Source organism: Limanda limanda, chromosome 1, assembly GCF_963576545.1.
Source record: "Limanda limanda chromosome 1, fLimLim1.1, whole genome shotgun sequence".
NCBI lineage: Eukaryota > Metazoa > Chordata > Actinopteri > Pleuronectiformes > Pleuronectidae > Limanda > Limanda limanda.
The window spans coordinates 7,955,023-7,970,721 of NC_083636.1; the positions used below are offsets into that span (position 1 = coordinate 7,955,023).

General features: G+C 40.8%; 1 protein-coding gene across 1 annotated transcript in view; it reads left to right on the top strand.

Annotated features, from left to right (window-relative positions):
* Positions 1–15,699, top strand: part of LOC133000556 (synapsin-3-like) — an 84,133-nt gene that overhangs the window by 60,871 nt on the left and 7,563 nt on the right. The window contains 4 exon segments of the mRNA XM_061070505.1: positions 6,780–6,842; positions 12,439–12,581; positions 14,488–14,562; positions 14,792–14,894. Of these exon segments, the coding sequence (XP_060926488.1) occupies positions 6,780–6,842; positions 12,439–12,581; positions 14,488–14,562; positions 14,792–14,894 (384 nt within the window).

Sequence of the window (15,699 nt, forward strand, 5' to 3'; positions counted from 1 at the left end):
CAGAGTTTGGTCACCTGTTTCAAACCTGTACATCTGTACAATCTGAAAACTAGAGTTTCAGTGACCTGCTGTAAATGGAAACACTGTTTATTAGCGACATATTATTTTATTTATCATTAGGATTATTAATACAGCAAAACATTAAAGCATCATAACAGTATTGACAGCTCGCTTGTAGACTGAGTAAAACTGAAGTGTTTTATCTGTAGAGAAAACAAGATGCAGTAAATTTCCTCCTCTCCTGGTCAGTTAGCAAGCTGTGATGAGAAAGCATGTGGCTTGTGACCACTAGAAGATGCCACCGGCCATCTCTGTCACCTCCCCATCAACACTTCGGTGGTGATGGGAAGCGATCCACCCTGGAAACTTCCATCCTCGGGAATAAGTTGTGTTTTCCAGACGTCTGTCTCCCTCATGGAAATACACAGGGACGGAGTAATGGGAGCCAGATGAGCTGAAATTCCACAACAATAATTACCTTGGCCAATTAGGCAGTTTTTACTGTGCACACTTTAACACAATGAGTATCTACTGTTAGTTGTTGTTGTGGGTGGATGTTAGTCCGAGAGGTTACCATGACAAGTCATAAATATCTATTATGGGGGCGTGTGGGGAGAACTACTGCATGTGTCATGCTTGTGTCACTTTTGTCAAACTTTCGTCTGAGGGTTTACGGTCTGGTCTGGTTGTGTCTTGTTAAGACACAACAAATTAAAGTAATTTCCGTTTGTCTAATATACAAATCAGAATCTGCAAAGCTACATTTGTGATTTTCTTATTTGAAAAATACTACAGCCAAGACAAAATCAAGTTTAATTCCAACTAAGTAAGGGATGTCATATATTAAATATCCAAAACAGGATGATCTGTAGTAGTTCTCCAGATTAGAGGAAGGTGGGATATGTTTAAACTTTTAATACCAATAGATTGTTTGTTTATATTCTTATTTGTTTACCAAAAACAACTTGTTGAAACTACTCTAATGATTTTACAACCTAATACTCTCCACACGTCACTCCTCCCTTCTTTGGATGGGTACCATTAGTGAGCTTCCCTTGTTTCCAGCCTTTAGGCCAATGCTAGGCTAATTGGTTCCTGGCTTAAGCCTCATATGTAGTGCACAGACATAAGGTAGCAGTTGTGTTGATCTTCTCATCTTACTCTTGTCTGGAAAACGAATATGATAATTTCAAAATGCTGAATTATTGCATGTGTGTGTGTACGGCTTGATAACTTTCAAAAGATCCACCAATCCATCTGTTGTAAACCATTTGGCAGCAAATACGTACCTGTTTGGACACTGACTCATTCCTGGTACCATGTCACACTTCCCCTCCTGTCCAGTATTTACTGAGCTGTAAATGTTCAGAGATTTGAAACACTGCTCCCCCACATGTCAATGTGAAAAAAATAATAGCTGACCTGCAGCTGATCTGCAGTCCGTCCTGAGCTGTTGTACCCAAGGTCACAGTATAGAGTATAGAATAGAGTGTCTATCAAGGGACTTTTGTACTATTAAATCTTTATTCCCAGCTATATACTTTATACAACTCTGTCGTGAAAGGTAACATTCCTGCCTTAATTTGAAACAACTCAAACCTTCACACACAGACACTCAAATGCAGCTGTATCCATTCCTCTCAGGTGTACGACTTCAGTCTGTGACTTAGCAGGGACGTGCATGATAAACATTACTGGTCTCCATGGGCTCAGAATAATCCACAGGCAGGGTTTGATGTGGGCAGGCTGTCTATGGTCCCACTGTGGTTGGACTCTTGAAAAGGATGTGGCAGATTCGGGCGGCCATAATAAAAATTGAGAGATCATAAATGCAGGATGGATGCACCATGTGTTTTGTTGGATGATGCATGTGGTCACTAGGAGAAGCTTAACTCCAACACTCAATACAAGTTTTCCTTGGATATAGTGTGGGACCCTTATATGCTTGGCTTTGTGTTGGATACTATAGTGGACTTTAACATTATTTTATTGTAATATATAAATTCAAAGTAGGCATTAATACTGTTAATATGGTTCTGTATTATCATACTCCTTCAGGAGGAGGTTATTTATCAGAAGTTGATTCTGTACTCTATTTTAGAACTACACACTTGATATTGTGACTATATTTAAGTCATACATTTGATATAGTGATTCAGTGTAAGGCAAAATAAGTTAGTTTGATTACTATACTGACTTTAGATAAAGTGTTTGTAAGTTGCTCCATGCCCCCAAGTAGCCAAATTCAACTTTTTGATGTGTGTATATTAGTCCACAAACCTGTGCAACATGTGGTTAGAAATGCTTGTGAAATCTAAAGGAAACGAGTGTGTCTGACTAGTTTATATAGTAGTAGGGATGCCTTTGTTTGTGAGCGATTCTGTTTCATTTGTGAGTCTAAAAGACTCCACACTGTTGGGATCTCCAAATATTACACCAGTGGATTCAGTCCTGTTCTCACATTTGAAATTTCCAGAGTGGGATGTTGAAACTTTAAGTCGACTGCAAACGCTTTCAGCATCGGAATGTCACGTGGAGGTGTTTTGAATTCAGGGACACGTGATTCACCTCAGACACTGACCTGAGGGACAGTCCTGCGTGACTCACTTCCAACAAGTTTTTATGGCCAGAAGGAGGGGAAGTCCGCGTGGGTGGATGGGCTTCCCTGAAGTATTTCCATCATGTACCAGGACTGCTCGTCTGGTACATTTGCCGTAAATGAAGTGGGCCTGTGTTACGAAATAAAACCTAGACTGGTGAAATCACCCACCATATAATTAGCTTGCTTAGCATGTGACTTCTTAACGTCTTTACCACACTAGATGCCTTTTACAGACTTCTGCTGGGAACAAAAGGCCGAGTTGCGCTTACGCAGCTGCAATGAAACGGAAAGCTGACGTTTTTAACCAGAAGTTCCACATCTGACGGCCACCAAGATGATTTTTGAGGAAATAATCTTGTTTTGTTAAACAATCTCATAGAGAATATGAATTACTGGAAAATAAAGAATATTCTAAAATGGGCTCTATGTCTGAGGAAAAGAGTTCACAGCATTGACACAAAAAGTTCTCTTCAGCTTCTTTTCCAATTATCAAAAAAAACACCTCAGAAAGTCAGAGTCCTCTACTGGCAATGGGAATACATTTTAACAAACTTTCCTGAATCAACAAAAAACCTGGTTATACCTGCTACTTTAGGTGAAAAAGAGGTTTTACTCTGTGCCATAAAGAAAATAGGGGAAACTAACAGGGAAAATATACTACTAAAACCTTAAAACTTATATTAGTAGAAAGTTAGACAATACAAGTCACCAATGAAGACTGATCATAACAACTGGAGCTAATTCTGTAAAAATTAAGGCACAGTCACAAAAGCCCTTAAAACTTAAAAATATTCTTGCAAAACAATTAACGCTTCAGTCAATCAGAAGCTACAGTTTCTTAACTAAGTTACTTTAACCCATATTAACCCTGTTATCATATCAGAGCAGGGCATTATCTCCATAGCTAACAAGCTTGTTAATCCAAAGCTACCAGGTTCGTGAGCTCACAGAGCGTTTTCTCCTCTTTATAACTGATTAGTACACAAAGTGTTATTGGAGTCAAATACCACAGTACAGTCAGAATAGAGAGAACTTTAAGCTCACGTACACAAAGGCATTCAAATGTTTCTTTAATCTTTCCGTGATAATGCAATATCACTGAAGATGACGGTAAATTTTTGTGGTCTGAGAGTCAATGGAGAAAACACCAATGAGTGCATGTCTGCGTCTGATGCATCGTCAGGGGCACAGGATGTGGTCAGGTCTCCCCGACATGTTTAGTGGCTGCCGTCATTGCCATGCTGATGGGAATGGCTGGAAAGAACATGTCCAGACAGAGTGGGTGGCTGCAGCCCCTTCCACTCTCTCTCCCTCTCTCTCTCTCTCCAGCCAGACAGACAGACAGACATACACACTGTGTTATGGCTGGCCTCTCCTCAGATACTCGCTGAACCTCAGGCCTCGCTTATCAATTATCATGTGACGCACACAGGTAATTGCTGCAGAGGTTTGAAATTTGTGCCTGGCCTCATATCGCACTACTTTTAAGAGATTATAATACAAGGATTATGATGTTTGAATTGGGCATTAATACTGTAAAATAGACATGAAGATGAGGAGCAGTATGCTGTAAGTCTCTGGAGATCTGGCACTTGCCCACTTTCCCTGGTTGGTTGTCCAGCCTTGTTCAACTTACATCAAACTGAAAGTCAGCTCTGTGCTTGTTAAAAAGAAACGAAACTGAATCATATCAAACAGGGATTGATTTGTTAAAATTAGGATTTAAAGTTAAACTTGTCGTATGTTGCATTTCAGTCACTTTGTAAGTCACTTTTCACCTCTGGCCACAGATGTTTACTTTTGTTGGTATCATTTGAGGTGAACCATAGTTAAAAAATGCTGCAGCTAAGTTCATCAGCTCATGAACAGGCCAAAAGGACATTTAAGACATTGCCTAAGAACTTCTTGTTTTATGTGTCTTTATTGGTCAAATCTTACGTTTGTAATTTCCCTCCCTCCACTTAACACGTCACACACGCGACTCTTGTAAATGGATTGCGAATATTTGATACAGTCCCAACTCCCGTCTGTGTTCTGGCACTTGTGAAGTGATAATGGAGACAATTAAACACACTTCATCTTGGCAGCATGTCGGCCAGGCCTGCTCTGTTAGAACCTGTCAACAGAGGCAGCGCTCACACCCTCAAGCAGCTCCATGTCTGTTTATGGCTCTGCACCAAACAAGCTGACTGCAACATTAGGATGTGTGGCCCTGTCAGTTTCAGGGAGGGTTTGGATGAACAGATTGCAGCTGTTTTGGTGTTCCACTTGCTCCTTCTTGCGGGACAGAACTTCTCCAGGCATGATCTGGCCTTGTGCCTAAGGCGGGAACATTTTCTGTATCTGTATTTATTAAATTGTATGCTTCAAATAGAGGTGCAATGATCACTAACATCCTCGTACATCCTCATGCCTTTGTGAAATTGCAACATGCACAAACACATTCTCAGTTTAAAAACATTCCTGGTACCCAGAAATAGACCTGCATGCAAGTTTTGATGATTTTGTTTAGAATCTATATTTAAAAGTCAATAAGTCATCACAAATGTGTTGTTTATTATCGAGCATTATTGCTGTAAACCTGATTTAAAGGCCCCTTATGTAACCTGGCTTTGTTGCAGAAGAGTTATTTCCCTCTTGAGATTACATTCCACTGACAATCTAATCAGTAGATTTATCAAGGGGCGTCTGAACCGCAGAAGTTTGATGTGATCTGTTGCTGTTCCATCTTCTTCACTTCTACAAACTCTAAGAAATAGCCTGTTTGCGGTCAGTTGGGTTTGTCCCTCTGTGCTCTTCCACCCAGCTTCCCAGAACCTCGCTGTTTGGTTTTTTACAAACCCAACATTCTTCCTATAGCAGCTCATGCCTCTCCAAGTGGGCAGCTTTACGTTCAGTGGTATATGGCATGGAGGCCGTTTCTTTACAAGGATACAGTTCAGGACACTTCATGTACACATCCAAATCAGCTGCAGAGGAAAGACATTTTTCCACTTTTGGTTGACGTGGTGTTTTACCACATGTCGGTCTCACTGTTTATTTAGAACACCATGTCATGTTCTGAATCTTCTTACTTAGTTGAACAAAATGTTCACATAAACACTTTCTGATCCTCCCTGTCCTTAAAGCAAACTTACAGCACATTTGATCCCTCATAACAACAGTTTTAGCTGAGCAATGTATTCAATTTGAGATGTGAAAGGAATTGCATGTTGTGACCAGCCTAAAGAGTAAGTGACTGTGTAGCACCTCCTCAAAGCTTTATGCAGATTCTCATTGTTGTAGTAACTCTGTGTCCGTCTGCAAGTCAGCTCGAAGTGTGTTAGTTCCTATGGCAACCTCTGTGAAACTTTAACTTTTGAGATTTCAGACAGACCGTATATATGTCCTGCAATTCACGGGTTTGACATTGTTCATCGTCCAACGGTTTAATTGTACAATTTAATATAAACTGGTTCAATCACTGTTATTTTATGTGGTGTGTGAATAATGTTAAAAAATAAATAAATCGAAGTTGGATAAATGTGGGAGAGTTAATTATTACAGTCGTATACATTCATTTGTTTGAATGTGTCAATACATATATTCATTATGATATAATCAACCGAATTAACTGCCACTCCTAAAGTAATACTGACCTCACTCACTGATCTGGCGCCTTGCAGTATTCTTCTGGTATTTGTTCAGATGTGCATATCCCACAAAATGTACAAAAAAATGGTTTGGCTTGCAAAATCCACAAAGGAAATGTACTTCTGTACGTTGAACATTTGCGGGCAGAGTCCGTACAATAAACAGGATTTAGGACACAAAAACAAAATGATACACACAAGGCGTCATTCTCTCCACTCTCTTTGGCCTCACTTGTAGACACAGGAGACAGTTGCCATAGTGATTGTGTTTACATTATTTTCCTGCTGCCTTGAAATTGCACAAAAAAATACAAATGAGATTTAAACTAAAACGTAACTAAACTGTATATTTAACCTTGCACCTCCTTGATTGTGGCCCACGAATTGCAGCTTTTCTCCTTTTGCAATCAGCGCAGCTCAGTTTGTGTTGTTTGGAATGGTAGTTTGTTGCCAAGAAAGCAAATACAAACACCATCAACCCCCCAGGGTTAGAAAGACTGAGGTTATCACACCAGCTAATAATATGCTGTTGTCCTTCTCTGCAGGCTACAACTCCTTCCTACCCTGTGGTGGTCAAGATGGGGCACGCCTACGCTGGCATGGGAAAGGTGAGTAAATGAATATACACACACCGTAGTCCTGGAAGATGCTAGAGAACGTCAAACTGATTGTGAAAAGGCATTTGCATCGCATTTTTAAAAAAGCTTTTGAAAACAAGCTCTCAAATTCAGATTCTCAATGCTCACTGATTAATGCATCACACTTAAGCCGTATTGCCGCATGACCTACGGGGAAAATCCGGAGAATTGGCTACTGAGTTTACCCGTAGTTCGCCCTTCACACATGCACAACACAGTGGGTGGTTCTCTTCTCAGACGCTTTCACAACAGCACCAAATCCTCCGCATTATTCAGACGAGAGTTGGAGAAGCCGGGCGCAGCAGGCAGAGACAGGAAGTGATGTATTAACTCTGCTGTCCAGCTCAGCACCCGAGATCATCGTCAGCTCTTATCACCTCAAACTCTCTTGACATCTTCGTCTGTGTCTTCTATCTGTATGAGGCTGCTTTTTTCACTGGGAGTTATTTGTTTTCTTTTAGCTTTTTAAATTATTGCTTTATAATAGCGTCATCAACTCCCCCACACTCACTCGCAGTGTTACCAGCGGGGGATCCCCTGCTGTGTTCACACATCGACTTCTCCTGGATTTTTACAGACTTTATACGAGGGGGCCAGGAGGATACAGTCTGCAGAAACTAATGAGGGTGACACTCTGACATTCGCGTTCACACATGCACCTCCTCCGGAGAAAATGGAGGAGCTGCGGAGTCCAGTGCAAGTCTGAGAGAAGCATCAGATTAGTCTAGTTTCCAGTCATGCAAATCAAACACCTGATACCATCGCCACTGCCTTGACAAGCCTGAGGTTTAAAGAGGAGGCAAGAGACCAGAAAGAACTGCTCTGTCCTAGTGTCTGCAGATCGGTGCTGTCTGTCTCTGATCTTAAAATCAGTCATGATGGTCCAATCACAGCTATGATCAGATGAGTGAGCAGTGTGTTTGTGGGTTTACTCTCCCTGAGCAGATATCTGAGGTGCAAAGGCAGAGGAGCACACTGATAAGGTCAGAGTCCACGGCAGCAGCAGTTTTACTGTTTCACACAATAGTCTGACCGACAAACAAATGCAGACAGACTAACAACACTTTGCTGGATGGTAATAACTGTAGACTACATAATGATCAGTGAACGGTAGGGATGAGTATCGAGATCCAGTTACTATAAAGTTAATACCTACCGGACATAATAACAACACTGGTTTCGGTGCCTCACTTCAGTGCCTGAGCGATGAACTGAAATAGTTACCTGCTAAACAACAAATTCATCACCACACGTGCCTAGTTAACAAAGCACTTAACTCTGATGGCAACACACTCTCTACATGGGTAACCCTAAATGGTCGAAAGTGTGGCTGTATTTCAATTGAAAGGTTTCTGACACCGTGACGTGAGGCAAATGTCTGAGCAGCAGCTTGTGGAGCCGGTGGTGGATTGCACCTTGTCGTTTGAAATCCACCAGTAAATCGAGAGAAGAGGAAGGAGGGGACGAAGCAGTATCATGTTGTACTAAGCACTGAAACCGTTATTCAGTGTTAAACTATTGTATTTAGGTTAGGCTATATTTATCATGTGATTTTGTTCCATGAATTGTTCAGAGTTTTGCACTTATATTTTTATATTCAAATGAATTCCACTTTAATATGTTAAATTTTAACTTGCAATTTGCCTTAGCATTAAAAAAAAGCCGTTCTTATTGTAGACTTATCGTTTAAAAGGTATCGTGAAACTTATCCTTGAAAACCAAACCGCACCCAACCCTAATGAGCAGTGAATCCTTTTTCTAAAATGGATTTAGATTTATTTTAGGTCATGGTTACACAGTTAAAACAAGGTTACTCTGTTAAACACGTATTTCTTTGAGTCTCTTTCCCCCACCAGTCATTTGAACTCACAGGGTAAGGCACTTCCTATATGTCTCTTTACCCTCGTCTGCCTGGACAGGCTTGGTTTCCTGTTCGGGAGCCAGACATGCTATAGAATTTCCCATAAGACTGGAGGGGAACTTGGCTGACTCTTGTAGAGCAGGACCTCATTTAACCCCTGAGACCTCACAGAGCCCTGAGAACAGACACAAATATGTGGGACTTGGGCCATTACTGTTTTGTTTGCTTTTGACAGAAACCTGTAAAGCATCTGCAAGTGGAGCACAGACGGTGAATTAGCATGCCACATTAAGCAATACTACTAATTAGCAATACCACATTTACTTGACCAAACACTAATTATATATATTTCCTATAATAACACCAAACCAACCATAGATCAAAGTGGCTACATGTGGCACTTACGATCATTACTACAAAACATTCATTTTGAGCCATTGCCGTTACAACTGGGCAGATAAATGAGGAAAGTGTGATGTGCATGATAGCATTTTGCACTGAATCAAATATGAGGAATTTCTGAATAGGTAGAGGGCAGTGTTCTTCAAAAGCTTATTTCCTTTCAACAATTGTTTTCAAAAATTTATTTCTTCTGATATTCTGCTGGGGTTGTATGTGAGAACCCAAATATCAGAGTCACTTGCTCCACACAGTTTCTGACCCCTGGCAACATGTGCGTGTGAGCCTAAGTGAGAATACAGCAGGCAAACATCCGGAGAATTCACGGCGAGCAACAGGCTGTGTAATCTTCATACTTCATCACCTGTAGTGACATGTTATCCCTTATGTTAACTTAAGGGATCAAAGTTTGTTACGTTCACTTCCTTAGGTCATTAACAAAAGCTAAAAACTAATGTGACATTTTATTATTAATTGGACATACAGTACATATGTATGAATATTAATTTCCAAATGGAGTGTATGTATTATATAACTGAGGCTTCTCAATAGGTCTCTTTCATTTGACAGATATAACTGACATAACAGTAGCAGAAAGATTTCCACCCGGTTTCATGACGTCTTTTTAGACCATTCAGGCTTTGTATTCTGGCTGGTACGTCATTGAGTCTGGACACTGACCAGTGTGAAATGAGTTTTTCCACCAGAGGCAGTTCTTCATCTTCATGCCAGTGTTTCACCTTCTTTACCTTTTTACTTTCTGTTTGCTTCACTACGGTTTGTTTAGTCACCCAAAGGAATTGCGTCGTACTCTGGATGGGTTTGTAATGCGTACAGCTCAGAGCTGGACCTGCTGCTAACTATCAGGTTCTACCTCTGGAGCCATGATGTGAACTGTGTGTCACTTCTCTTCTCTCAGTTAATGATGACGGTAAACAAGCAGAGTTCAGTGCTTACCCTCAATGTTTCCCTCAGTCTGTTAGCAACACTCAATATTAAAACAGTTACCTGAGTGCAGACATTTGAAATAACCATTGAGTACATAGGTAGACATATCTACATGTCATTCATAAAGTCATACAATGATACACAAACATTTAAACAGAATGCTCTTTGGTTCAAAATAACACCAAACGAAGACACTGTCAACAGAAATAAGCCCCATGGACAGTAAACACAACATTTAAGGGACACCATGTTACTTTAAAAACTTTAAAACTTTTACATATGAAATATTGAATTTAAAGTATCAAGTTTGCGGAACACTAGAGGATAATCAGGACGATTTTAGACCCTATGTGCCCCTCCGACAATCATGGGGCTGTTCCTGACTCTGTGCCGATTATCTGCCCAAATAAGTGTGGGGGGGGGGCGTTACAAAATAATCTTAATGCTACCGATTGAGTCGAAGCCTCCCCGATCTCAAACATTGTGATGTTTGCTATAATCGGCTCAGACAGTAACCTGCAATAGCGAGAGAGAGTGAGGGAGCAAGCTACTGGGAAGCGTCACCAACCACATGTTGCGTACTTGTACAACAGTGACTAAAAACAACAATAAATGTCCAGCTCACCTCCAGCTAGCATTGCAAACTGTATTTTCATGCCTTTTTAAGCCATGACTGCATCAGAGTCCTCCTCCATGTTTCTCTTTCCTCTGAAGTCACATTTAATCACTCTGACGTCCATATTCCCTCAAATATAACGTCAGAGTGTGTACTTGAAAAGAAATGTGTTTTAACTCCTACGTTGGGTGGTTCTTCAGCAGGATTACACAAAGACTACATGACTGCTATCTGACTTTATCATCTTCCAAAAGTAAAGATATTTGCTAGTCTGCCTCCTGACCTCATTTGAGAGACAAATGGATTCAGTTTCATTAGAACAGCTTCATATGTGGGTTACAACAAGCATATTAATGTTATTACCCATCAAAGTGGCAACATTGTTTATTGGACCACAGGAACCATCAAAGTAGCCCGCCCATCTTTTGAGCATTTAAAAGTACTTTTTATGGTTTTTGGTCCCATTCTTTTGCTCAGTTTTGCTTTATTAGTTTTCCTACCGTTGGTTCTCTTGTTCGTTTTTTGGTGAGGGTTGCATCATTTTTAAAAGTCCCTTGTGATTCTTTGTTCCACCCAAACAATTTGTATTTCTTTTTCAGTGGTTATTTTGGGGGGTTTTTAATGTGTGAAGTGCACTAAACCCAAAACCTCATAAACAGGGCATGAACACTGTTTTCGTGGACCTCACAAATTGCCACATGAAGATGAAAGTAGAGATTTGTGCTTTTCATCCCTCGTCTACAAAATCAGACATTGAGTCGTGCAGCAATGGTGTAGCCATAACTTATTGAATATTAGCATATAAGTCTCAGTTTTTTTCGGATTAAGTACAGAGGATGTCGCACCTTGTTAAACCCTATGTTATTATATAACTTATATAATTTGTGATAATGGGCTATACAAACAAAATTTGATTAAATTTGATCGATAGACGGCATCGATTCAGGCTGTCTGAATGTAAGGTGATGCCAGTGAACTGTAGTAAGCTAATATAAAATAAGCTGGGTCTCAATTCAGCGGCCGCATCCGGACTAGCTGTCGCCTAGGAACAAAGCTATGGACAAAAATGTTCTTCGGTTGATAAAGAATGTTTAAAATATTTTTTTTTAACGTGTACAGTTGAATACTTACATTTAATAAGATATCATTCTGACGTTTTCACCTTGCTTTTTTCCGCCATTACCTCTTTGAGAAACAGTTTGTCACTAAGGGGGAGTAAATCGTGGGATATGATTGGCCGGGAAGGATCCACCCGGTGGAGCCTTCGTTGCTCAGGGCTATGGGGACGCATTTGTTGGCTGCATTTGCGGGAGCCTTAAAATTGGGACAGCCTAGTCGTGCCACTATGCTTGGTCTACGGCAAGGATGCAGCCCTTGAATTGAGACACAGCTATAGAGTCACTTATTCACTTTCCGTCCTATGTTACCATGACATATCTCATTGTTACTTCATTGTGTAAAAGTTAAAGTGTTGCACCATCGAGTTTGACGTAAAAGCCATGTTTATCCTGAAGCGTTGCTACTGCGTCAGTTCCCCTCATTAGTTGGCACCCTAATCACTTAATAGAGGTGAAGTGATGTAGTTCAAAGCTGCCCTCGGCAATGTTTCCATCCAGGGAGCGTTCATTATCCCGTCTGTGTACAAAGTGTTAAATTCCTGTGGGATTCTAAGCAGCCGCTGCCAGCTTTGACGACTCGCTTTGTAATTAGCCGCTCACCAACAAGTGTTTTCTCTCCCGCAGATCAAAGTTGAAAACCAGCAGGACTTCCAGGACATCACCAGTGTGGTGGCTCTGGCCGGGACCTACGTCACCACCGAGCCCTACGTTCTGTCCAAATACGACATCCGCATCCAGAAGATCGGTAACAACTATAAGGCGTACATGTAAGACATATTTGCATCGTACACTGGGCAGGGTTCAACCAGTTCATATTGTGACTCATACCATTAAACAGCTGCCTGTAAAGCTGATGTATCTTGAACTGTTCTGGGGATTTTAAATTGTGTTTTCTTCTTCTCATTTGAAGCAACAGAAACTGACTCACTACAATCAATAACTCATACATGTTGCATTTGTGGAGATTAGACAAGTAATTCCAAAAATAAAGAGACCGGCGTTTCATGTGTCATTTTCACATTCCCCAACAGTTCCCAGGCCATCAGATAGCAACATCCCCAGAGAGCTAAACTGTTATTAAGGGTAGCTGCTCATGCAGTGGTAGCGACTGTTACTTTTATCCAAGAAGTTGTCAATACAGATGTCAACCACTATTATTGTTATTAGCATCCAAATATATTTTGGATTTTACGAGAACATTTCAAATCACTATAGCCCACTGATTTGGTGTTACTTCAATACAGGTGAGGCAGAAAACATATTTTAAAACAATAGAAAGTCACAAATTAATTTTGACAATCACTCTTTTAAATCTTCTTCACATATGAGTGCCTGGAAACTGTCTACTCAGGGAAATGATGGACAAAGTGACGCTGACCTGGCACATTCACTTTGTGCAGGTGACATAGGTCGTGTGTAACTATGATCGATACTGGACAGATAGTACCTAATTCAATTTGGCTAATGTCTATTCTGTGTGCCTGTCAATTCTCCTCTAAAACTGGTATTTCATTATATTTATACCATTCGCTCCTGAAGTGGATACCGCAACACCTTTGGGTTTTCTTTAAGTGTGAGCCAATGGTTCCATCAAATGTTTTCCTCTACGTTTTTATAGTAATACAATAAAATGAGCTGTGTCATAACCCGGATCATTGGTCAGGATAAAAACAGGAAAGGGCGGATGTCAGAGCCGCCACACACAACCAGACTAGCAGGGCCCTCAAAGGTGACATTTACACTAAGAAGCCTTCATTTTAATATTATGTTTTTGAACATGAAGAAACAAGCTGTAAAGTTTGTAATTACTTTCATAAAAACATAAAACACCAGTATGGTTAATGTGAGGGTTTTTTTCCCTCTCTGTGTGGTCCTTCAGTGTGAGAGCAGCACTTATTTTGTAACGCTCTCACTCAAAACCCTGTGCTCACACTCAATATATAACCTGCATGTGCTTCCTGCCCCCCAGCGTCAGCTCTTCTCACACTCACTCTGCTTCTGTGAGTGAAACGTCTGCTCTCGGATTCTTCTTCTGCTTTTTGTGCTTTTTTTTGTACATCAAGTCTGTCAAAATTTCCCAACCAATAGAATCATTACCTGGAAAGTCATATTAGCCGCCACAATGTACGTAGATTGTTGTGTGTTGTTTAGAATAAATGGAAATGTATGCAGTTTACAGACATCAGAAGCCAGCATCCATCCTTCAGTAACAACACAAATTGAGTTTGTAAAAAAGTTATGTTCAGTAATCAGCTTTTATTATGATGTATTTATGTATTTCCCCGAGTGCTGCTTTATTCCCAGGCAGTTCTCAGGCCCACTCCCTCTTCAAACCCTCACTCCCATCTAGAGACCTTTTTCTGTAAACTTAGTCGAGCATATAGAAACACAGCATATGAGTCAACGCCCTCTTAACTTTCAAGTCTCTGCATCTAAGAAATGATTTGACCACAAACAGGGAGTTAAACAGAGCAGCCAAGCCTTATCTCATCTTGTTTCCCCCGGTCTCACCATGAAAGCATTTGAAATGACTCTGACACACACTATGTAGGTGTGGATGGTCATTATCATCACTGCTTGTTTCTCCCATGAGCTTTGTCATTTAGCCCGTTGTGAGTGACTAACTCTTGGTGGAGCGTTTCCTCTTTCCTGATGGTTCTGTTTGATCTGCAGGAGAACGTCCATTTCTGGCAACTGGAAGGCGAACACAGGGTCGGCCATGTTGGAACAGATCGCTATGACTGACCGGTGAGTAGTGACTCAGTGATGAGATGGGAATATGCAGACCTGTCTACTACTAAGTACATTATTCAAGAAATTTGTGAATTTTTTAAAATATTTTATTAGGTTTTATTAGAGCATTCAAGCTTATTTGTATCTGTGAGTCCTGTGAGTATCAACCCCTCCTTCATGGTATCTCCACAGCATATTAGATTTAATGAGGCGCTTATCGGTTATTTGTGTCACTGTGTTCCAGATATCGCCTGTGGGTGGACTCCTGTGCTGAGATGTTTGGTGGCCTAGATATCTGTGCAGTGAAGGCTGTCCACGGAAAAGACGGAAACGACTATATCATCGAGGTCAGTCTGTTTTCAGCATAAACCCCAACCCAAGTCTGAGGCCTGACGATGACGATTTAAAGAGGCAGTCTCCAGAAAGAGGGGCTGCAAACTTGCTACGAGAATATACTATGCACCGGGTTTGCATTTGAAAACTTGAAATCTCCTCTGATTAAACTCTTCATATCATGGCGAAAGTCAACGGTGAAGGGTGTAGCAAAACTTGATCATCAGAGCCCTGAGAGAGTGATTCGTCTGTAGACAAAACACAGGCAGAACAATGAAAACAACATTAGGAGTCAACAGCTGACTCACAGTGTCTGCTATCACCGCCTGTTTATTTCAGGCCTCTGGTTAAGTTTGACATTCGACTTGTATTTTGAAGATTTTAGACAAATAAAATTGCACTGGCAAGATCTGATACAACTAATTAGGCCTAGCTCTTTGTTTGGGGTTTGGGAACATTTAAAAATTCAGTTCCCTCAACGGCCACACATGCTAGATGTATGCTTTCAGTGGTCTGTAATATCACATGATAAAGAGGTGACGCCCATACTAGTGAACCAACAGGGAGTTATCACCCAGCTCTGTGGTTCCTCTGACCTTTGGGGAGATTTTAGCCTCTATGCAGATAAATGGGATTATGTGTCTCTTCTACAGTGGATCTTGAGTTTAAAGTTGCACGACAAAGTCCTGTTCCATATTGACAGTTAATATAATACAATTTCACTGTTTTGGTTCAGTCTTGGGGTGACATGGTGGTACAGTGGCTAGCTGCTATCGCCTCACCAAAAGAAGGTTCTTGGTTGGATCCCTTCTATGTGGA